The 24,542-nt window shown below is 40.3% G+C and overlaps 1 protein-coding gene across 1 annotated transcript; it reads left to right on the top strand.

Moving 5' to 3' along the window:
• The first annotated feature begins 2,990 nt into the window (after window positions 1–2,990).
• On the top strand, window positions 2,991–12,282 carry osr1 (odd-skipped related transcription factor 1). The gene is made up of 4 exons (XM_070884395.1): window positions 2,991–3,185; window positions 9,960–10,656; window positions 11,099–11,198; window positions 11,552–12,282. Exons 1-4 carry the CDS (start codon window positions 3,068–3,070, stop codon window positions 11,759–11,761), a joined length of 1,125 nt encoding a protein of 374 aa, XP_070740496.1. The 5' UTR covers window positions 2,991–3,067; the 3' UTR covers window positions 11,762–12,282.
• Window positions 12,283–24,542: the final 12,260 nt, after the last annotated feature.

Raw genomic sequence — 24,542 nt, 5'->3', positions numbered from 1 at the left:
TAATGCAATTAGTTATATTTTTGAATATTCCGTGATATTGCATTTAACTTCAATTACTGATAAGACATATGTCACTTTAATCTAAAAAAAATGTTGAATCATGTCCAACAAAATCGTGTCGAATCCAATGATCCAGTGATATCTGGAAATGGTAAAATTATATTGAGTCCCGTAAACAATCTTACTACCTTCGTAGTACTGTTTATTTATTGCAATAATTACAGTTTGTTTTAGAAGTGGTTGGCTGGGTTTAAAAATAAACTACTTTCTGATTTGAGTGAATTAGTTTTCGTGAATTCTGACACGACAATGAAAACCCTTGAAGAGAGGCTGTAGAATGAGTATTGAACAGAAACGGATGATCCATAATAGACTGCATATTGGTGTGTCTGTAAAGACAGAAGCGATTATCATCAGTTAAACATGTATAGTAAAAATCAAAATCTTCATCATGATGATTTGAAAAAGTGAGGTGCTCGGTGCCGTGTGATTCATTTAAAAGCCGGATTGTCTCATTAATTCTCGGTTCGCTTACAATTCTAGATTTGATTCGCACCGCAAAATAAATTAATTAAAACAGCCCGCGTCTTTGGTATGACAACATTCGCTGAGTAATAGAATTAAAATAAATGGAGCCCAACATGTAGCTGCAGCTGTTTAATTTATCTTAGTCAATTTGTCATTCAAATTGCAATTAATAGTTTAAAGGACTGTAATATCTTGTGCGCTGTTTGCTACGAGTTTCCAACTCGAGATGAAGTCTGTATATTTGCGTTAATTATATTACATTAGAGAATGGTTTGCTTTGCATTGCAACTAAAACAACAGGTTATTAAGTTACAGGAAAACCAAATGGGTCCTGATTGTGGAAAAAATGTTTATGTAACGAACATTGGATCATTTTTTTAAAGTACCGATGTTTAATAAATGTCAGAATAAAGTGGCCACAAGAGTCTGAACGAATAGAACATCAGTCATTAAGAGTGAGAATGCTGTTCTCCACGTGATGGTACCTCACGTGAAAGCAGAATAAAACCTCACTCAGCACAAGCACTGCTCCACTAAAACGGTGCACATCATGAAAACAAGCGTGTTCCCTTCACACTAACATACCATTAATACTTGTTACCTTTCACTGGCCACATAGATTTTTCATCATTTCCTCTGCATAACGATGTTTTACATAAGCTTCATTCTTTAGCTCCGTCGCCGGTGGGGGGGCGGGGGGCGGGGGTTGGAAAACAAGTTATGTATATTTATACACGATTTCATAATTCCTTTTGGAAATGTTATATTTCAAGCATGAAACTCGTGGCTCGATGCATGGTGTAAACTTAAAATGTACGGAGAAAGGACCTGTTTGACTGTCAGCTGTATGCACATGTCAAGAGTTGGATGGGACCAGGATTGGGAAAGGTTTGGAAAGGGGAACAGTGGCCATCCTGATTCCCTCGTGTCTTGGATCAATCCAAGCGCTCCCTGCTCTCTGAATAAGTCAGTCACATTTGCTCCAAGTCGTGGTTTTCTTTTAGATGAAAGAGAGGAGCTGTCAAAAACCGTACTCTTTTTATCTCCAAGACTTCTCGCTGCCGTTTCTTTATTGAATTTTAGATGTTTTTTGGGTTTAATTTATTTGGAAGGAAACAATGACAGGCATAAAACGAGGAAAGGAAAACGGAATGAAAATTGGGAAATGGGTGCAAAGTATGAAACAGGGAGGGAAACAATAAACGAAAACTGCAAAGCGATCATTGTGCCTGAGTGTTTGAGCCGGGACGCAGAGATTCACACTTGCCTTCAAAAGACTTAGCCGGGGAAATGTGTCAAAATATCAAACTAAAACCAGGACTGTCCTCCTCTAATTACTGCATTGACCCTAACATTTAAAAGACTCTAAACGCATTAAAGAGCTTAGTATAACGTTTTCTGATAAACTGACACATCAATCATTATTAAAGAACCCATAGTGCCTATAATACTCCTACGACCCAAAGGACATGTTGTGTGGTTTAGATTTCATTAACTAAAATGTTTTAATATTTTTTCTAACTGCGCCCAGCTTTTTTGATTACACTTTGTGTGGAAGGAAGAAGTTGAATTTGTTTCTTGCCTTTGGGGAGAAACTAAAGACGCTTGTATTTTCTCGGAAAAGAGTTTGGGCGAGCAATATTTCTGCCTTATGTATGGAGTTTTAATTGGACTGGGACTGAACATTTTAGGATTAATGTTACCGAGCAATAAGATTCTTCATATTAATTGCTTAGACACCGTATGTTACAGAGCTCATAGTATCTACAGCTTCCATGAACCTCGGTGATTTCTTCTGACCATAACTCACTATCTAAACACAGCAAAACAAATGCATTTCTATTAAGTTCATTCATTACTGATGGAATCGCTTTTTACAGATATCCCAATCTGCTGTGGTGTCTCAAAGCACTCTCCTCATTTCACTTTTAGTTCGGTGCGAAAAATGAACTGATGGTTTCAGCAGATTCTTAAAATAGCCCAGTTATCATCTTTGCAACAATCAAGGTCAGAATCTGCTATTTCATTTCAATTGGTGGTCTGAGCGGGGTTTTTTTCTCTCTAGAAAGACGCTGCACATTTGCTTTGAATTAAGTGAATAAAAAAGTTTTAATATATCGCTGTCCAAAGAGTTCGGAAACTCTTGCTATTTTAGTTTATAAAGTTTTATTTTCGTCTTTTAAGCATGAAGCGGCGCAAAGATCCGCAGCCCCTGTCTTCCCGGCGACGCTGTGAACTTTGTTGAAAGTTTATTGACTTTTGCTGTCAAAGAAGTTGGTGGGGCCGGCTGGCTGCGCAGTGCGCCTGCGCCGTTCGGGGATTTCTCTCAGGACTCGGTTGAAATAGGAGGTGGTTCAAGGGGTCTGGAGGAGTCAGTCTGTGATCGGCATCTCCATCCGAACAGAAGGCAAGCGGCATCTCTGCCGTTCAAGGACCATCCGCCACGGTCCCGATCGCTCTTGCCTGGCACCGCCACCACCACCCAAACACCCCCATACCCACCCCTTCGCCGCCGCAGCGCCATCTCCGAGCTCAGAGCATGCCAACTTGGGTATGCGCTTGTGCCACAACCGCCGCCGCCGCAACCTCCACATCTGCCATTAGTTCAAGCGAGAAAGCGGCGACACTCGCAGCGGCCGAGGAGTTCCCCGGTTCAGGTAACCACACCGCCTTTCTTTTCATTGATTTGTAATAAAGAGGAGGGAGGTGGGGGAAGTGGCTTGTCGGACGCGAGGAGTTTCATTTTATTTAGATGAAACTGACATGCTTCAGAGGCAATTTTATGTTTCAAATCGGACGCTGTCAATTAGATAAAATATAAATCCAGTCTTTTTTTTATTTAAAAAGGCGAATCACCCTAATTGCACGAGCAGTTTTGGGTATCTAGATCCACTTTAGTGAAATGTTACACCTATATGATGTGTTTGTGTGAAGTAAGTTGAACAAATGATCTGGAATGCCCGTATTGGTGCAGAAGCTTTACCGTACACGGGGCTGTGGGAATGTTTATTCTGAAACTGGTTCAACTTGAACTAAGTATAATCAAACATTTGTACCCTGCGCTGAAACAGTGATTCCTCCCAAGCGGCAGTGTACACAGTGGAGTCCGACTATTCCATCAGCGATCTCTCAATCTCTGAGCCTGCTACACAAGGAGCACGCTTATTTACATCCTGGCTTGCACTGGGCGCGCTAACGCAATGTTTACACACAACACAGAATGAAACTAACCACGTTTCCTCTTTGCTGAGGTCTAGTTGCTATTTTTAGTTGGAAATTCTCCGTGCATTTTGATCAGTATCTCCCCAGACTTTGACAGTGCCCGATAGAACACGTGCAGTGATCCACAGCCTGTATATAAACACATGTGACCCACCTCCAGCACACCTGAAACCACTCGATCCCACCAGTTGTGGCAGTGGGTAAACCATGTAGGGCACCCTAACGAACTATTAATTGAATGTTTTTTCTCCCACATCGCTATTTGGGAGTGACCCAACTCGTTCAACTGCGAACGCTCGGTGCTCTGGTGCAGTGCGAGACGATCCGACCTCGAACAGCAGACTAGCAAGGCTGAACTTGGAGTCCGGCTATTGTGTTGTTCCCAGCTGTTTTCGGTGCAGAGTGTAGTTTAGTTCTATTAATTTTAATGGGATGTATTTAATAAGGGCTCCAGTGCGGTTAATGGCACTGTTATTAACAGGGTTAAACGCGCAGAGCACGTTTTATTCCCAAACTGCCTTTGCTTTATTTTCACAAACGAAAGGCTTCGAACGTGTGATTTCAGACGAACCGTCAACAATAAAATAAACCATTTAAAACAACAAGAGAAGAGGAATCGAGCTGAATTCCCGAAACATACAAATAATCTCCGGTTCATTTATTTCGCTTTTAATATACGGTGCTTGTATTTTAAGATAATGTAAAAATCGAATCTAAAATTGGCCAATAACGCAAATCATATTTTTTATTATACATTTTAAAAGCCAAGTGGTATTCTAACCCATGGGTTAGGGTGTAAGAGCGGATAAGATGATAGACACTTCCCATCACACTACCGAATATGTATCTCAGTGGCCTTTCACTCCTTTATCTGAAGATCAACGCTTTTATTTTCCGAAAGGCCCAAAATATTCATTCTCTTAAAAATACAAGATAGAATAGAAAAGCAAGCCGAATCGTAAGTTTGACTGCCCTTAGTGAACTCACGCACATTTCTTCCTTGAGTCAGCAGTACACTGTAATCCGTGAAGTATATATAAATATACAAAGGACGCGACCGTTTCTGCATAAAATACCCCCTCCGCGAAATTTGGATGTAAAACAGCTGAGTGCTGAAATCTGCCCGACTAGTCTCCTTCGTGCTGTACACAGACTGCACAATGGACTAAAACATTCCCAACCCCATTCCCCCCTGCTTAAAAGCCAAGCCATCCATAGTTTACATGTTGAAACTGTTTGTTTGTCTTACTCGGTGTATTAATCAACACTGCCAGCTGAAAAGTGCTCTGAGCTCTTCGATTCTCCAAACAATGTACTCATTGTGATATTGTGATAATCCGATGAATAATGATGCCCTCGAAGCATTTAGGACATAGATCTAAAAGCAAATACTGATTGATATCTCGCAGCGCGCCCAACCTTCCAATATTCCCGCGTTCAATTGACAAGTAGGTTTCTTATTAGGCTGACACTGTGAGGGCGAGATTGCACGGGACTGATAAAGCAGGCTGTGCTCGACAGAGCTGTTGTATTAGTGAAGTGGGGCGGGCACAAAAAACAGTGAAGGGAAAGAGATTCTAGACAGATGCACCCTTTCAAGTTTATGGTCCTATTTTGCAGGGTAAACTTATCTTGGCAGAATGAAGTTTGTTTCGATAGAATGTCAGTGCACAAGTGGTCTGTTCTCAATTACTCAGCAACCAAGCTTTGCTGTTTTTAAAAAGAACTGTGGTATTTTATTGCGATCGAGGAGAGATAACACGCCACACTCGGCTTTAAGATGAAGATAACGATCTGTTTAGATGCAGGAGAATCCGCGTCGGGTAGCCGGCGAGAAGTAAACTGCACCCCTCACAAACGATTTTAGGCCAACGCAACTTTAAACGAAGTATTGCACTGTTCGAGCCAAAGTTCGCGGTCAGCATCGAATGGAGAGCCGACTGAGGCTCGGCCGCTTGCTTTCATTCTCTTGCAGACCGAGTATTAAAATCGGCCGCTACAATTGTTCCTGTCGGTCTTCAGCAACAGATTTTTATTTGGGCAGGGAGATGTTCCAGAACACGAGGCTGCTTTGCACATTGCGAGGGAATCGGGCCATATTGTCCCTGCCTTTTCATTGCCTCGCCTATCCTGAATCGTAATCCCATTGAAAGCTCTGAATACAATTCGTTAACCTTTTGGGCATTGCACCACCGAGCGGCTTGCAAAACACTGCACCGTTCAGCGCATTTTCCATTATCTGACTGTGTGTGTGTATCTGGAAGTAGATTCTTGAACACCACAGGAGATTAAAGGCACGCGGGATATGGCTGATTATTGCACAATATGGTCTGAATAAAAGATAACCAGTGAAATCAGATATATGTAGGATCACCTTGATTAGTCTGCTGATATTTATCAATTATCTTTGTGACTATAACGACCAAAACGTCGTGTGATTTTTAATATAAATTTATATATATGTTATAGGAGCAAGTGCTGAACAAAATCACCCTACCATCCTCGACTGAAAGGCCCAGTTTCTTCGGCCGTTTCGCCGAATCGCTTCCCGATCTCTCAGAGTTTGTGCCCTTTCTTACGATGGCTTAATAAAAGTTATCAAACTATCTGGGCTATCTTGATTCTCGGGCCCAGAATGTTTGGAACTCAGTAATATGCGCTACATTTGTTCTGATTATTTGCGCCTTTTTGAATATTTTGTGCGGAATTGGAGTAGTTTTATCCGTTTGACCGATTGCTGAAGTTAAGGAATATCCATTAAAAAGCGATCCCTAATTAATGGTAAAATTAATTTGCTTGCTAGTGGATTATGAGTTCTGCAGTTATGCGGGTTTTGGATCTTTATTTCGTATATATTAAATGTGATATGTGACCAAATTCGTCGTCCAGTCACAGGCGCGATACACCTGCTGTGCTTAACTATTTGCAGGTCTCTTGAAATTACATTTTAGAGCTCAGTTGTAAAAAATACTTTGAAAGTGTTATGGTAAAAAAACATCAGCACTTTAGTGAGATGCTGCGTCGAAGGGTGCATTAACATGATTGTAATTTGCTAAGACCTGGATACTGTTTACTCACATGACAAGCAACGTCTTATGATCGTAGTTACCTCAAATATAATTTCAGGCGAGGTATGATTTGCTTCTCCCAAGTGATTTAACTACTTGCCTCTGGTAGATTAGTCGTATTATTAGCGACTATCGGTGGGGTTGATCAGAATATTTCTGTAATGAATTCGTGCAGTACACGAGACATCTTCCGAGCGGCGCTGGCGAATATCTCCTCCTGTCCGGACTTGCTCATTTAAACTCTTTAGTCTCTAACGGGCCGAACTTCACTTTCCCATATAATCCCCATATCTTCTATTCTGGCTCTCGATGGTCTCCTTGGTCACCACTTCTCTCATCCAGAGAGAAAATTAACATATATAATTTCAATTTAATGTTAGGTATGTATTTATAATATACTATCTATATCCTGAAACATTATATATGGTTTCAGTGGGAATTACACTTCCGAATGTATTTGTTGACGCGGGAGATATGAGACAATATTCTTTCTATTGCCCCCCAGAGACCGTACGCAAACGCTATTAAAAGCTAAGCCAATACACAATGTTCCCCGCTGCTTATCTCACCATTGCCGCAGATGCCAGTATATTTGATTGGAGATAAATTAAACGGATTTCAGTTGCATCGTAAAAGGTCATCAGTATCTGTATTAAACTACAAAATTCAGTTTGGAGATTTTCCAATAAATTAAATGGGACATTTAAGAGGTTAGACTATTTAAGGGTCAGCGATCCATTGCTTGTACATACCGTTTTCATACACGACTGTATTGGAACAAATTAATTGAGGCAAGATGATTTTTTTAAAAATCTTTTAAAGATGCTTCTGTGTCTATATCCCGCGACACAGCAACACAGAATAGCTCGCGATCAAATATATTTCAACGCTTGAAATGTTATGACATTCAGAATCAAATGAAGAGTTTTGCAAAGAAACTGAGTGTAGAGATAACAATGTATTTTATCTCAATTAAAGCAAAGGACTAATATTTGTCGCACTATTAAATTAAATCACTTCGAAGCCTATATCAGGACACAAACTCGTTTGGCTTACATTTGTTTTTTTTAATTTACCTTTTATATGCCCACGGCAACATTGTATAAAGTTTAATGTACGTGACATGCTCCAAATATTTTAATAAGCCGGTTAATAAAGACACATAAATGATTGGTGTGCTATAACGTCTTTTGCCTCAATCCTGTTAACACTTTTGTGACCGTTATAATAACCAACAGGGCATGTCCTTTAGTTTCTGAATGTTGCAATCCAGTTAATGAAATAAAATTGGTCCTTTAATTTCAACCAATTACTGTAAGAACAAACGACATCGAATTGGTTGCGAGACTGAAGTATAGGTTAACATAATAGAACCTAATCAGCAGCTAATATAATTACAGATACATAACCCAGCACTGGAGCTTCTTTCATCGCACATAGGTTGACAAATTACCCGTGACTAGTTGCACTGAGCGTTATCTGCCATGACTGTTGAGAGTTAAAGGAGATTTCTGGTGTGACTTTTCTTACCAACACTAATGGAAAGTCTCACCAATTAGCAAAGCCAATCTTAGCGAAATGTCACTGTATTTTATTCCGGGTCATTGCAGAGGAATTCCACATGATGTCAGTTCGCTTGGTTTGCCAATTCATTTCAAATGATTTATACCGATTACTATTTTTGGTTCCCTTGTGTGTTTCTTCTTTCAGTTTCTTGAAGTGAAATCTAAAATGGTCGATCATTGCTAGAGCGAACTAGCGCTATGGTTATTTCAGCAATTTCCTATTTTGTTTTAAGTAAATACTATCTGTTGTCTTCTGAAAGCAAATCTAGAATAACTGACGGGATCTTTCTAATGATCTGAAGTAAGAGTCAATTACTTCTGCGCCATGACCATAAACCACTAAATCCCTGGTGATCTCAGCACCAGAACATGCTAATTAGTTGCATCTCACCTTATTTTCCCAAATACGACAACAGCGAGTGATTTGCGCCGATTCATTTGTGTCAAATGTTTAAAGTCACCATCGAGAAAACAAGAACAGCATAATCAGCACCTGAAATACACAGAGATATCGAATCCCACCGGGTCCTGCAGGCTCCTCGGTAATTCCTCGGCATCTGAGATTGACCGTTAACCGTCGATTAATTCATACTTGCAGATTTAAGGGGAAAAAAGGTGAAGATTGATTTGAGAATTAGAAATAAAATTCTGTGGATGGATGGAGCCGTTTTACTTGGCATTTACCGCTACAATAGCAACAAGATTTCGCGAATGTTACGAACTGTTGATCGCAAAACAAATGTGCCTCCTTACCAGGTTGTCCCTTTGATGTCTAACCGCGGTTAAAGGTTACCACAAATAGCCGACCCGACCCACTTCCACGTGCTTCTTCTTTTAGCCCTATTGTTACATTGCTGGAACCAGCCGTAAGTTCTGGTGATCATAAATAATGATTTATAACATTTTAAAAGTGATTTTTAAACTTTTATCTTTGAGGAGTATATTCTCCTTCAGACCGCACCTACAAGTTTATGTTTTTTTAGAAGAGGGTAAAGGTATTTTTTTAATAATACAATCCCCGGTGTCTATCACAGAATGAGCAGGTAAACCCGCCAATCATAAACAAGAACAATGCACAAAAGTCAATCTCTGAGTCTTGGAGCTTGTACATAACCTTTCTACCTGTCGTCACTTTTATTGATGGCTCTTGTTAGGCTGAAGGTTGAAAATGTTTTCATTTTACCTCAGTTTAAGACCACAGCGGGGCATTGCTTCCACAGTCCTCCAGGAAGGAATGATAAATAAACAACGGTGCAGGTGGCAGTCGGTCGGAATGGTCGTGTTATACTGGTCTGGGCGTTTGTTCTGGGAGGCATGGAAAGCATCGACTGCTTAGGAACAAAACACAAGTTTGTGTTTGGGGAACATGCTTACACTGTTTTAATATGACATGTGCGTTTAACTGTTATATCGTTGGTTCTTTATATAACTTTACACAGAGCCAGCATTTTAGCGCCGTGTTGTGTGTGTTGAAGTGGAATATCTCATTTTTGTCGCATTTGAAAATCAATTGAACTTTTGATAAGCTTGAAAGTTAAGTCGTCACTTACTGAATGTGTTGCGTTTTTACACCAAGGTTTCTGCAAGTTGGCAAGATCTCCTGCAACCCGAACACCACTTGTGAGCACCATGGGCAGTAAGACTATTCCGGCTCCAGTGCCGATTCATCCATCGCTACAATTGGCGAACTATGCTTTTCTGCAAGCTTCCAACGGCATCCCGACGCCTTCAGATCAGCTGCACAACCTCTATGGCTTCAGCACCCTGCACACTGTCCATCTCCATCAATGGACCCTGGGGTACCCTCCGATGCCTTTGCCCCGGTCTTCCTTCTCCAAAGTGCCTGCTGTTTCTGCTCTGGTGGACACGAGGTTTCAGCTGCCCACCATCCCGATCTTCCCTCACGTTTTCCAACCTAAACAAGAATCAAGCGGTATTCCAAACAAGACAAGGCCCAGGTTTGACTTCGCCAATTTGGCCATTGCGGCGACCCAGGATGACCACCCTAAACTTGGACAAATGGACGGACAGTGTTCGCCCTCAGCCATTGGTTCCCTGCTAGATGCCACCAAGTTATCCCCGGAAAGGAAGCCCACCAGGGGCAGGTTGCCGTCCAAAACCAAAAAAGAATTTGTCTGTAAATTCTGTGGGAGGCACTTTACCAAATCTTACAATCTCTTGATACATGAAAGGACCCACACCGATGAACGGCCCTACACGTGTGACATCTGTCATAAGGCGTTTAGGAGACAAGATCACCTCCGTGACCACAGGTAAGTGAACACTGTTTCACCGGATGGGCCCTGCACTCTCACAGTGTAACCTCCTTATTTCAAACCCTGTTGTCACAATTGTCTGATTATCAAAGGATCCGGCTGGTTGGCGAGTCGGTTATAAGCAGTGGAGGATCTCGAACGTTGATACCAATCCATGATAATGACTATTGCTTCTAAGAAGTTTGCAACAATAAGTTAAGATTGTAATTTAAGTAGTTTAATTCCTCTTCCCAGAAATATGTATGATTTATTTAAGTGTTGAAGCCTTGCAGCAAGATTGGTTTTTAAAAGGCTGAGTGCGAACAGTATTTGTGAAAACATGTAGATAAACTGCTTGTTAAATGAGCTTATTATGTCGATTATAAACGCTCATTGCAACTGCTATTAACAACTCGGTTAATTTTAAAGACAAATAATACATTATTTTGCTTTAATTTAGGTACATTCATTCCAAGGAAAAACCCTTCAAATGTCAAGAATGCGGTAAAGGATTTTGCCAGTCGAGAACATTAGCTGTTCACAAAACACTGCACGTGCAGGTAAAAGAGCTCAAAACCTCTAAGATAAAATGCTGAGCAGAGAAGCTGCAAACAGGACTCGGAGTGCAGCGCTGAGGAAAGCCTATAACGCGGACATCTGTCACATTTAGAAACAGCATAGACTATATCCATTCTGCTGCTGTTCTTTTCTGTTATTTTATTCCAATACAAGCAGACTATCTGTGGGATTCTACTACGGGAAGACCTGTGTCGTTTTCTAAGTGTGAGCAAAAAAATCCTTGTTTCGGTAGATCCTCCCTGAAACGAGGGCGGTTGAACTGTGTCGCCCTTCATGATGTCCTCCGCCGTGAACTTGGAGTTGAAGGTGATACTTTGTCTTCTGTGTTTAACAGGACTCTCCGTACAAATGCCCGACCTGTGGCAGAATGTTTAATCAGAGAAGCAACCTGAAAACCCATCTCCTTACTCACACTGACATAAAACCTTACAACTGCCGTCAGTGTGCGAAGGTTTTCCGGAGGAACTGTGACCAGAGGCGACACAGCCTCACCCACAACTCCAGAGACAACCCAGAACTCAAAAAAGCTGCAATATGTGGATAGAGATGTTAATTGGGTTACTCCAGTCTGGTTTTCCCGAAGTTTAGGGTGTAGGATGGAATAATTACCAAACCTCGGCTAGAAGCCAAAAAAACAGAAAGAGAGAGAAAAAGAATATGGAGACTTTGTAAGTGAATGTATGAGGAACATCTGACTGAGGATTGAGGGGCGGTTTCACCTCTGTGTTTGGGAATGCAGGAATACATGTGTAATGCTGCGGGAGGATACAGAGCTGGGCCCCAACATTTCAGCTTCTGGTGGTGAAAATCTACCACGGCAACAAAATAGACCGCGGAAGGATGGAAAGCTGTACGGCAGTGCTTGCTTCTGAACTCCATGGCGTGAAATGCTGCAGAAGTAGACTGAGTTCAGTGCTAAGCCCGTGTAGGTTGGAAACATGGCACATTGTTCATTAGAAAACAAAACAGAAAGAAAAACAAGAAACACAAGAGCACATAGTCTTGCAAGTTAAGAACATTCGAAACTACATTCCATTCTGCGTGTTTTTAAACGCAACTTGTTCTTTGTAAATGTTTTTGGCACTTTACGCTGTTTTTGTTTTACTATTTTCATGTATCACTGGATTTCTAACCTTTTTAAACGAATAAATTGCCATTTCTTAGGCAGTGTTCAGTGCGCCGACCGTTCCTTTACTTCATCCAACACTACAAACGAGTTTTCTCTCACTTGACCAGAGCGTGTTCCATTTCTGCCGTCTTGAGATGAGGAAGCAATTCGATAAAGCATCAAATATAGGAAATCTATTCACAAACCCAAACCCACTCTCTTTAGAAAGAGACTAAATGCTACACGTGGGCCAGCGTCTGCCACCTGTTCTCACCCAACCCTGTTACCTGCATTTATAAAAGGCACTGTATCTGTTGAAAGCAATGTGAAAGATGTGAGTTGATATCTTAAACCCCTTTTGCGCTTTGCTTAAGGGCCGTTGCATATGAGCTGGCCTTGTGTGTGTGTGTGTGTGTGTGGGGGGTGGGGTCGCATCACTTGCTGACGCGGCGAGAAATGTTGTTCTTCACATTGAAAGCAACGGCTTTTTCTCCAAGAAATCGAACACTGGCCTGACTAGGTGGGGCGAATGACCATAGAAAGAGGCATTGAATCCACGCTGCCACAAGAGCTTTTGAAGGGTGTATTTTCATCTGTTAACCGACCTCACACACAATTTCTGGGCATCGCCCGACTGGTACTGATCCGAGCTTCAGAAACCGGCAGCAAAATGTTAAAAATAATAAAACATTGCCCTTTTCCTGTAATCTTTTGTTTTCTATTTGACCTTCAGTTTATAAAAAAATCCTTCTTCAATTACATTTGTCTCCTTTCCATTCTTATTGTAGGAAAACAGAACAATTCCTGTTATGCTCGCTGGAGAATTACACGGTGGATTATGTAGGTTCAAACATTTGACAATTATTTTCACAGGGACTTTATTTATGTTTTTATAATGATCACGATCGCATTATTATTGCAAGTTCGGTTTTATGCTTAACTTCTTGTAATAACACACGCCGTCAATAACTGCTGGGTCAGAGTTGAACACTCTGGATAAAGTCGATGCTGATCTTCTGACCATTGCTTTGCTGTGGCCCAGTCAGGTCCCGGGGCTGGGCTGGAGCACCACTGCAGGCAACCTGTAGGGAACAGGTCACCCTCTGAACCTATGATCAGCAGCAAGCATAAATCAGAAAGCTCCTTTATATTCACATGAAGCCCACACTCAGTTGTGTGAAAGTTCACACTGGGAACGGGCCCTGTACACAGCAGCAGATCTGGAATAGCACTGGTCTTTTTTCTTTCACCCCAACCACTGTAGGGAGGGATTTTTGTTGCTGGTGAGAAATCTATGTTGCATCTACTAGTTTGGAACCACTAGCTGCAGTAAAGGTTCCTTGAAGGGGCCACACCCGAAACGCCGGCTTTTTCTACACAGATGCTGCCGCCTTGCTGAGTGTTTCCAGCACTTTCTTTCTTTGTTTCAGATTCCTAGCATCCACAGTTTGTATTTGTTTTTTAGTTCTCTGTTCAAACTGCCTGACTGGAACAACAATTCCTGGGACTTGGCGAGCGCTTACCCAGCAATTAACGTTTAAATATCGCCACATTCTTTACATGTTTAAATTACCTGCAGGTAGGTTTACAGACATTGATGAATTCTAAAGGACCCCAGGGAATTTTTTAACCTCAGTTGACAGCAAGTGGGAGTTAAACTCCATGTGATTTTTAACCAAAGTCATGAGACTATATCCTTCAGGGAACCTCGCGTCATATCTTTCTAGATTCAGGTCGGCCCTGATTCCGGAATTATGTTGCAACTGGTACCCAAAGCATAAAGCACTTTGCAGTGACACTTTGTAGTGTAAACATACTCTTAATTAGAGAGACAAGGCTCTTGAATGCAGGATAAGAGGAGGCTGAAAAGATGAGTTAATTCATGAAATATTGATCAAATTCGATTTTAAAAGCAGGTTTTTTTAAAGTGGGAATACTGGAAATGTGGAAATAAAGCAAAAATTGCTAGAAATACACATCTGAAAAGATAAAAAGGAGGTTGACATTTTGATGTAGATACTTTGTCAGGACGGAAATATGAATTTTCTTTTCTCTTTTTAGCTGCTGATTGAACTGCTATGTGGATCCAACATTTTCTGTTTTTATTCTGGATTTTAAAAGCTTGCAAATTATATAAAAATATATTGCAATTATCTCTATTAAAAATAATCAATCTGTGTACTTATCAAGGTGAAATATATCAGCTGTAGTTGATGGAATGTTTTTTTTCCAGCACTGGATATTGGCATTAAACACTCTTAGGTCAATATAGTAGAGGTCAGATGCAGAGCAGCAGTTACTGTCCTCTCTAAGCAATGATCTGAAATCCTAGCGTTAGAAGAACACCTTCTGTTGCACCCGTTGCAATTTTTATTTTCATTTCTCTTACTAATAATTGCTATAACAGCTATGAGTTAGATTGCTAATTTATCTGAAAGATTTCCTCTAATCACTATGTGTAGCAACATCATAAATGCATTCAAGCAATTTGGTGCACATAGCAACGAGAGCATGTATTAGTGCTAAATGCTGGGCAGTTTTCTTTTATGCACTTATGTTCACTAGAACTAGTTTGCAACTAAATCAGTTGGTTTCAAGAGGGCATTTACCGCTAGCAAAGAAAGTAAGCTTACTTCACATCACAGTGCATTTGGACTTAAGCACAGGATCTAGCGGTGAAAGGGCAGCAATACACATTGCGTCACTCAACCCCAATTTCCCCCAGCTGCCTGATTTTAAGATCATTTAAATAATGGTAGCTTTCATCAGTAATTTGTTAAGGAAAGTCTGGATTGTGATTGTGTGTCATGGAGCAAAGCTTCACAGGTTAATAGGATACCATCAGTATTATGCCATCACACTACTTATATCAGTGAGATGCTATTACAAATGTAGCAGTACACTGACACAGAGACAATTGCAGTTTTATACTGGTATCATTGTGTGCCTTGTATTGTGCTATGTCAACTGTGTGCATTGTGCTGTTTGCTGTATACTGTGTGTTTTGTGCTGTTTGTTGTTTATTGTGTGATATGTTGTTGTGTATTATATTTTGCTTACCATCTATTTTCCACTGTCCATTTTGTGCTGTATACTGTTTACTATTATCTGTATATTGTCTTCTGTGTACCATTTACCATGTGCCATATACTGCTCGTTGTATGCTACATGCACTTGCTGTGTGCTTTATGACATTCACTGTGTGCCAGCTTGGCTCACTAGTAGAACTCTGCTCTCTGAGTTAGATGGTGGGGGTTCAATCCCCACTATTGGACTTGGCCACCTACTTTAGGCTGATGCTATGCAGGTACTGGATTATTAGAAGTGCCTTCTCTCTGGTGGATTTAAAAGATCCCATGATTTTTTTGAAGAGTAAGGAATTCTCCTTTTGTCCTGGTTAATATTCATCCCTTAACCAACAGCACCAAACAGATTAGCTGGTTATTCATCTCATTTGCTACTTGTGGAATCTTGCTGTGTGCAAATTAGCTGCCATGTTTGTCTACTTAACAACAGTGACTGCACTTCAAAAAAGCTTTGATACATCCTGAGAACATGAAAGCCTTTTGAAAGGTCCTATATAAATGCAAGTTCTTTTCTTTCTTTACCATATACTGCTTGCTGTATGTTGTTTGTTGAGCTGTATACTGTTTGCTATATATTTTTTCTGTATGTTGTTTGTTGTGTGCTGTATATGCAAACTACATAGTTTGCTGTATATAGTGTATTGAATAGTGTTTACTTTCAGCAATATATGGTTTTCTAACTATTTTATACTCTACCCTGTGTAGAATCATAGGGGCCAAAATTCATTAGTGTCCAAAACCAGGTACGATCTTTGCAGCCAGGGTGCCAGAATGGAGAAGTCTAAGGACTACCCTAAATTGGCCCTCGGCCTTCATCATAAGAACATAAGAATATGAGAAATAGGAGCAGGAATAGGCTTTATGGCCCCTCGAGCCGGCTCCGCCATTTAATACGATCATGGCCGATCAGTTCATGGACTCAGCTCCACCTCATTGCCCGCTCCCCATAACCCCTTATTCCCTTATTGGTTAAGAAACTGTCTAACTCTGTCTTAAATTTATTCAATGACCCTTCTTCCACACCTCTCCGAGGCAGCAAATTCCACAGATTTACAACCCTCAGAAGAAATTCCTCCTCATCTCAGTTTTAAATGGACGGCCCCTTATTCTATTATGTCCTGCAGTTCTAGTCTCCCCTATCAGTGGAAACATCCTCTCTGCATCCACCTTGTCAAGCCCCTCACAATCTTATACGTTTCGATAAGATCAACTCTCATTCTTCTGAATTCCAATGAGTAGAGACCCAACCTACTCAACATTTCCTCATAAGTCAACCCCCTCATCTCCAGAATCAACCTAGTGAACCTTCTCTGAATTGCCTCCAAAGCAAGTATATCCTTTCTTAATTATGGAAACCAAAACTGTATGCAGTATTCCAGGTGTAGCCTCACCAATACCCTGTATAACTGTAGCAAGACTTCCCTGCTTTTATACTCCATCCCCTTTGAAATAAAGGCCTCATTTCCATTGGTCTTCCTGATCACTTGATGTACCTGCATACTAACTTTTTGAGTTTCATGTACCAGGACCCTCAGGTCCCGCTGTACTGCAGCACTTTGCAATTTTTCTCCATTTAAATAATAACTTGCTCTTTGATTTTTCTGCCAAAGTGCATAACCTCACACTTTCCAACATTATACTCCATCTCCCAAATTTTTGCCCACTCACTTAGCCTTTTGCAGGTTTTTTTGTGTCCTCCTCACACATTGCTTTTCCTCCAATCTTTGTATCATCAGCAAACTTGACTATATTACACTCGGTCCCTTCATCTAAGTCATTAATATAGATTGTAAATAGTTGGGGTCCCAGCATAATAACCTTCTCTGTAAAAAGAGCTCTAGTTTCTCTGGCCTTTCTTCATAATTTTTCTTCCCTGTTATCAGCTTAGAAAAGTTCATATGCACCCTCTGCTTGGTCTTGACACCTTTCCTAAAGAAGTAAGGCATTCAAAGCATTGCATGCCGGGATTGTAATCAGGAAGTGGTACACTCTAGCCCATGAGTTTCCATCTCTTAATTTTAATGGGTGGAAAATCATTGACTGCGGATGTGAAATCTCCCAATATGCGCTGTGAGCATGTAATGGAAACATACAAACATACAAAAAAGAGACAGGTAAAGACCAGCTGATCCATCCCATTCAGTCGTGTTGCAACTAAGCAATGCAACTCTCCCTAGTCCTCACCCATGAGCAGCCAACTAATCTCTTGGGAGAGGCAAAAACCACAGAATAAAAAAAAATAATTCATGGGCAAAGAAATGCTGGGACATTCCTCCCGAATCCCTAATGTGATCAAAAATGAGTTCCAGGAAATAACAGTGATAACAAGGTAAATTCTCCAATATCCCACCGACCTTTTGCATGCAGCCTCCTCCAGGAACTTGTCCAGCTCCCTTTTGATTGTTTGCAGTCAATCTGCACTCACTGTATGAGCTGGCAACCTAGTCCAAAGGTCTCGACCCTCTGGGAAAAGAAAAACCTCCTGACATTTAACCTAGTTCTATGAACTAAAGGGTGGTGAGGTGTAAAATCTCATTCATCTAATTGCAGCATAACCAATGATTTGTATAGATTTAGTATTACTTCTTTGTTTTTGTACTTATGTATGTATTTATATAACCTGGGATCTCGTATGCTGTTTATAACAGTTTTATTAACCGGTCCTCCCACTTTTAAAGGTTTGGGTATTGGAACCATTGCGTCTCTTTGTTCTTATACTCTTTTTAAAGTCTTATCATTTCATGTTTATTTCCACTACATATTCTTCCTCCCAAAGTGTATCACCTCACATCACTCCTCATTTAATTTTGTCTAACAGCTATCTGCCCAAACTACTAACCTGTCTATATCCTCTTTGCAGTTAACCACACTTCCCATTTTGTTATCATCTGCAAATTTTGATATTGTGCTCCTTTTCCCCCCCCCGAGTCCACATTATTTATATATTTATTGAGAAGAACCAAGTCACCTAATGCACTAGGCACTACTATTTTACATCCCGCCCCAGTCCAAAAACATCCATCAACCACTGCTGCCTGTTTTCTGCCTTTTAGCTAGCTTCTTAACGATGGTGCCACATTGTTTTAATACAGTGAGCCTTAATTTTATAATGAGCTTACTATGCAACACCTTATCATACACTTTTTGAAAATCCATATATTTAGAATGTACTGCATTTCTTTTATTAATGCACTTTCTTACCTTCTCCAAGATTGTTATTAATTTTATCAGACTTGCCTTTTTCAAATCTATATCTTTCTAAGTGAGTATTAATTACATTTGTATTATGTCCTCTGGAACTTTACTAATTATAGGTGTTACGTTTATTATAATTTTCTGGCCTATCCCTTATTCCCTTCTTGAACAGAGGTGGTACATTGACAACCCATTAATTGTCTGGATGTTTGAAAATAGTGAGAGCCTTGGGTATCTCCTCTCCAACTTCCCTCTGCATTCTAGGATGCATGTCACCAGGGCCCAGTGTCTGTTTCACTTGGAGCTCCACCAACATTTTCAGTAGTACTTCCACATTTACAGTTATAATTTTTATTTGTTCAACCATCTCCTCTTGTACCTTTTCATTCTCACTTATCACAATCTTATTACAAAACTGAGGTGACATATTTAATTAGTATCTCTGACATTGTTTTATCCTCGATAAGAAGCTTTCATTTCTTGTCTCTGGTTAGCCCTATGTTTACCTTGTATGTGTTCATAATTTTTTTTACTATTTCCCCTATGGTCCTTGCCAATCTTTCGTCACAGCCCCTCATTTCCAATCTTTTTTGCTTCATCTCTATTTTTTCCATATTCAGCTTGATTTTCTTTCTATTATTAGTCTTAGATTGTTATATGCTTACTTATTTTTACCTATCATCTTTTCTTTTATTCATCCAATGAACTCTGGCTTTTACAATATGCCCCTTACTTCCTGTGGGAATATATTAGGTTGTATTATAATTATTTCCTGTTTGAAAGTTTCCAATTGTTTATCTTATCTGCCAATTATTCTTTCCAATTTATCTGGGCTAGCTCCATTTTTAGCTTGTTGATATGTGCTTTTAGTTCCACTGAGGTATTTTTATCTTTGACTGTACCTTCTCCTTTTCAATGTTTATATTGAACCTAATTATGTTATGGCCCTGGTGACATTCCATTGACTCTGGATCAGTTCCTATAGAGTGGAGGGTAGCCAATGTAACCCCACTTTTTAAAAAAGGAGGGAGAGAGAAAACAGGGAATTATAGACCGGTCAGCCTGACATCGGTAGTGGGTAAAATGATGGAATCAATTATTAAGGATGTCATAGCAGTGCATTTGGAAAGAGGTGACATGATAGGTCCAAGTCAGCATGGATTTGTGAAAGGAAAATCATGCTTGACAAATCTTCTGGAATTTTTTGAGGATGTTTCCAGTAGAGTGGACAAGGGAGAACCAGTTGATGTGGTATATTTGGACTTTCAGAAGGCATTCGACAAGGTCCCACACAAGAGATTGATGTGCAAAGTTAGAGCACATGAGATTGGGGGTAGTGTACTGACATGGATTGAGAACTGGTTGTCAGACAGGAAGCAAAGAGTAGGAGTAAATGGGTACTTTTCAGAATGGCAGGCAGTGACTAGTGGGGTACCGCAAGGTTCTGTGCTGGGGCCCCAGCTGTTTACACTATACATTAATGATTTAGATGAGGGGATTAAATGTAGTATCTCCAAATTTGCGGATGACACTAAGTTGGGTGGCAGTGTGAGCTGCGAGGAGGATGCTGTGAGGCTGCAGAGCGACTTGGATAGGTTAGGTGAGTGGGCAAATGCATGGCAGATGAAGTATAATGTGGATAAATGTGAGGTTATCTACTTTGGTGGTAAAAACAGAGAGACAGACTATTATCTGAATGGTGACAGATTAGGAAAAGGGGAGGTGCAATGAGACCTGGGTGTCATGGTACATCAGTCATTGAAGGTTGGCATGCAGGTGCAGCAGGCGGTTAAGAAAGCAAATGGCATGTTGGCCTTCATAGCAAGGGGATTTGAGTACAGGGGCAGGGAGGTGTTGCTGCAGTTGTACAGGGCATTGGTGAGGCCACACCTGGAGTATTGTGTACAGTTTTGGTCTCCTAACCTGAGGAAGGACATTCTTGCTATTGAGGGAGTGCAGCGAAGGTTCACCAGACTGATTACCGGGATGGCGGGACTGACCTATCAAGAAAGACTGGATCAACTGGGCTTGTATTCACTGGAGTTCAGAAGAATGAGAGGGGAGCTCATAGAAACATTTAAAATTCTGACGGGGTTAGACAGGTTAGATGCAGGAAGAATGTTCCCAATGTTGGGGAAGTCCAGAACCAGAGGTCACAGTCTAAGGATAAGGGGTAAGCCATTTAGGACCGAGATGCGGAGGAACTTCTTCACCCAGAGAGTGGTGAACCTGTGGAATTCTCTACCACAGAAAGTTGTTGAGGCCAATTCACTAAATATATTCAAAAAGGAGTTAGATGAGGTCCTTACTACTAGGGAGATCAAGGGGTATGGCGAGAAAGCAGGAATGGGGTACTGAAGTTGAATGTTCAGCCATGAACGCATTAAATGGTGGTGCAGGCTAGAAGGGCCGAATGGCCTACTCCTGCACCTATTTTCTATGTTTCTATAAGGACTATTTCCTAGATGTTCCCCAACCTTCAAATTACCTGCTTGCCTCACTTAAATTTCTGGGACTAGAATCAATACATCTTCCTTCTTTGTTGGACTAAAATTATATTGATCTAGAAAGCAGTTCTGTGTGTATACTGTATACCGTCTGTTGTGCACTGTTTGTTGGAGTTACTGCTTGCTGTTTATGTTCTGATTGCTACGTGTTGTGTACTGTTTGCATGTTCACTGAATGCTGAATATGACCTGTCATGTGTTGTGAACTATGTTTCTGAGTGCTATGTTCTGTTTTTATCAATCTGAAAACAAATTGAGAAAATTATTTAAAAATGAACCCCTATCATTTGGAAAGGATGCCATTAGATAATGTTTTTTAGACTTCCAAAATATGAGAAACATGGATTCAGCCACTGAGTGTTCCTGCCATTGCTTCCCTCCCATGTCGAGTCTTCAAAGTAGTCACTGATGCACCGTTTCATGTTATTTATATATAAATCAGCACTAGCTGATCCCCTGTGGCATTGTACATGGGGAATCTGGGTTAGATGGCAAGAGATAATTAGATCAGGGTGCGCAGACTTATTCAATTAGCATATTAAAGTCATACATTCTGTCTTTTTTATTTAATTAATACTTTGATTTTCTAGTATTGAAATGGCAATTTGAGAAGCAGAGTAGGTTGGAGTTTCTCTGTAGTATTGGCTGAGGAGCTGGGAGATGCAAAACCAAGATGCAACAATGCCACCACTGCTGGGAGGGTGTCATTACAGGATAACAAGTTTACATAGGGAGTTTCCAAAATAAATATAGACAAAATAAATGATAATGGAAAACTTGAAAGGAAATGCACGCAGATGTAAGATTTTCAATTTATTGTAGAGAGGGGTTGTGAGCACAAATCGAAATTTCAATTAATAAAGTGTTATTAACAAGTATTACATAGACTAGACACTGGCTACTTCTAAGGCAGAAATACAAACATAAAATGGTACAAATACACAACAAACCTGTCAGCATTGTTAAAGAGAAAAGTCAGGTTACTGTTTCTGGTGTAGACCAAAGAAAATCAGAACAAAATGGAGGGAGGAAATAACAGATACACCAATCACAGAGAAGAAGTTAATGGGTTGAATGACTTGCAAACTGGTTATTAACAAAGCAGGAAACTGGCCAATGGTATAAAAGATCACCTGAATGAGGCAGAAAAAAGAAGTTAAAATAACAAAAGTATGTGAGAAGAGTGGCACTGAAAAGACATAGGTGGACCCACACAATTAAATAAAAAACAATAACATGGATAAAATTGAGGAAAAACTGCAGATGCAGGGGATTTGAAGTAAAAACAGATAATATTGAAAACTCACAGCAGGTCTACCAGTACCCAAAGAGAAGAAATACAGCCCCATATCCAAGGTGCAGATCCTTCGTGCCCCCTCCCACACACCCCAGCACCACACCACCTTTGGATCTGTAGATTAAATGATCCACACTCAAAATGTCAAGCTGCTTTCTCGACCCGCAGAAGCCAGCAGGTCCGCCATGTTTCCCTAGTATTGAAAAAGAGTGGGGGGCGGGAGATAAGTAAGGTCTGTCTCTCAGGTAGATAACTTGATTTACTATTAATAATGATGATCAATTCTTCCAACCCTTAGATACCTGCAGTTTCAGGGAATACCAATTCACTTGACCAGTGTCTTGGACATTTCAAATCACATACAATAACACTGAAACAAACACCAATATTAAAATAACAATGCCACTTAGATATGAAATCTACATTATTGGTGCAATATTAAACTTGTAACAGTAAAGTAAACACTAAATGCAATTCCAGTTCATATGTAATTAAAACAGAAAATGCTGGAAATACTCAGCAGGTCAGGTAGCATCTGCGGAGAGAGAACTAGAGTTAACGTTTCATGTCTTTTGTCCAGTTTATCTGTGCTCTCTCTTTTCCCCAATCGCCCTTCTTCTTCATTCTCTCTGCTATTTTAACTATACTTTAATTCCTATGTTCTTTTTTATGTATCAATTTTAACCATCAAACCTTCCTGTTTCCCAATCTCCAGGATCTCTCCAGCCACTTGAGGTAAGAGCTACATTCCAAAAATTGGTCTCTTAATTTGAAAATGTCCTTTTCTAGCTAACCATGGCTAAAGATACTAAAGGTTAATCCAGCTGTATCAAGTCAATCTTGTGATATTTTGTTTTGCCACAATTTGCAGCACTTGTTCAATAATTGGCAGACCAGCTAAGTGAGCACCACAGAAATGAGTGACTTTCTGTCAGAGCTCTATGCAATAAAATATATATTTTTGTCTCCCCTCATCTGATTACTCCCTTCTGTGTCGTGTACCATTCTCTGCTAAAGAAGGGATTAAGACCTCTTGCCGATGTATCACTGTAATCAGTTTCTAGGTGATGCTGGAGAGCTGTGGTGCGGTTACTCAGTGCCTCCACAAGACATGTGGGGAGTCATTTATGTAAACCGGCATCCTATAGCTCCATGGTCTGGTTAACCAAACTGCTGCCCAATTATTACTATTTGTTAACAACAAGTTTAATTCTGAAGAAGATTGACTTATTAGCCTAAACTTCTGCTTGAGCAGAAGTCGGATGGTGTGATATACTCTTCCAAGCTGTAGTGCCTCATAGGTATTTCCGGAATCAGCGTTATTTGAATAATGTGAACAAGCTCCTGGTGTGGAAAATGCCTATGATTGGGGATTGTGAGCTTGCCTGTTGATGAGTGGGAAATATGTGATGCTGTAGAGTTCAATGGCCAGCAGCAGCTTAAAAGGGCAGGCATCGTAGTTTGGCTAATTTGGAACACAGCTAATTAATTGAAAGCAAAAGGGGGTATATCTATGTACATGTGTGTGTGCATGAAGGCAGTAAGTATCACATTCCAGAAACTCTTTTGGAACCTCTTCATACTGGTGCAAACTAGATTATTATTGATTCGACTGGAAAAATTCTCTTATGCAGAATGGACCTTCCGTGGCAGTCATATGGTAGCATTGTGAATATAGCAACAGGATTACACATGTTTTATATTGGCAAATGTTTATCTGTGGAAGTTCAATACCCCTTTCATACCAAACTTTATATTACATATGGTTTATATTAGCAATGCATATTTGTCTGAGCTCAATATTACTTCTACACCTGCATAGATATTGGCAACTTCATACCACTTTATGAACTTTTATATAATGGATGGAAATTCCTGCAGGGCCTGCTGACCTTCCTGCCTGAATTCTCAATATGTGCTGTTGGTGTATTGGATATGCAAATTGCTGAATGAAAACCGATGGGTATTGTGCAGTGTGCTGTTTTACACTCCTACTAGGAATAACATTGTAACATAGTTTATAGGGATTCATTTTAAAATAAATTGGTGCCTTAATACAATTGAAACAATACACATTAACAATAATGATAGGTTTGACAGCATCATTAAATAGAAAAGCCAGATTAATGCTT

The sequence above is a fragment of the Pristiophorus japonicus genome, chromosome 7 (genome assembly GCF_044704955.1).
Source record: "Pristiophorus japonicus isolate sPriJap1 chromosome 7, sPriJap1.hap1, whole genome shotgun sequence".
NCBI classification, from domain to species: Eukaryota; Metazoa; Chordata; class Chondrichthyes; family Pristiophoridae; genus Pristiophorus; species Pristiophorus japonicus.
This window is presented reverse-complemented; position numbering and strand designations above follow the sequence as displayed.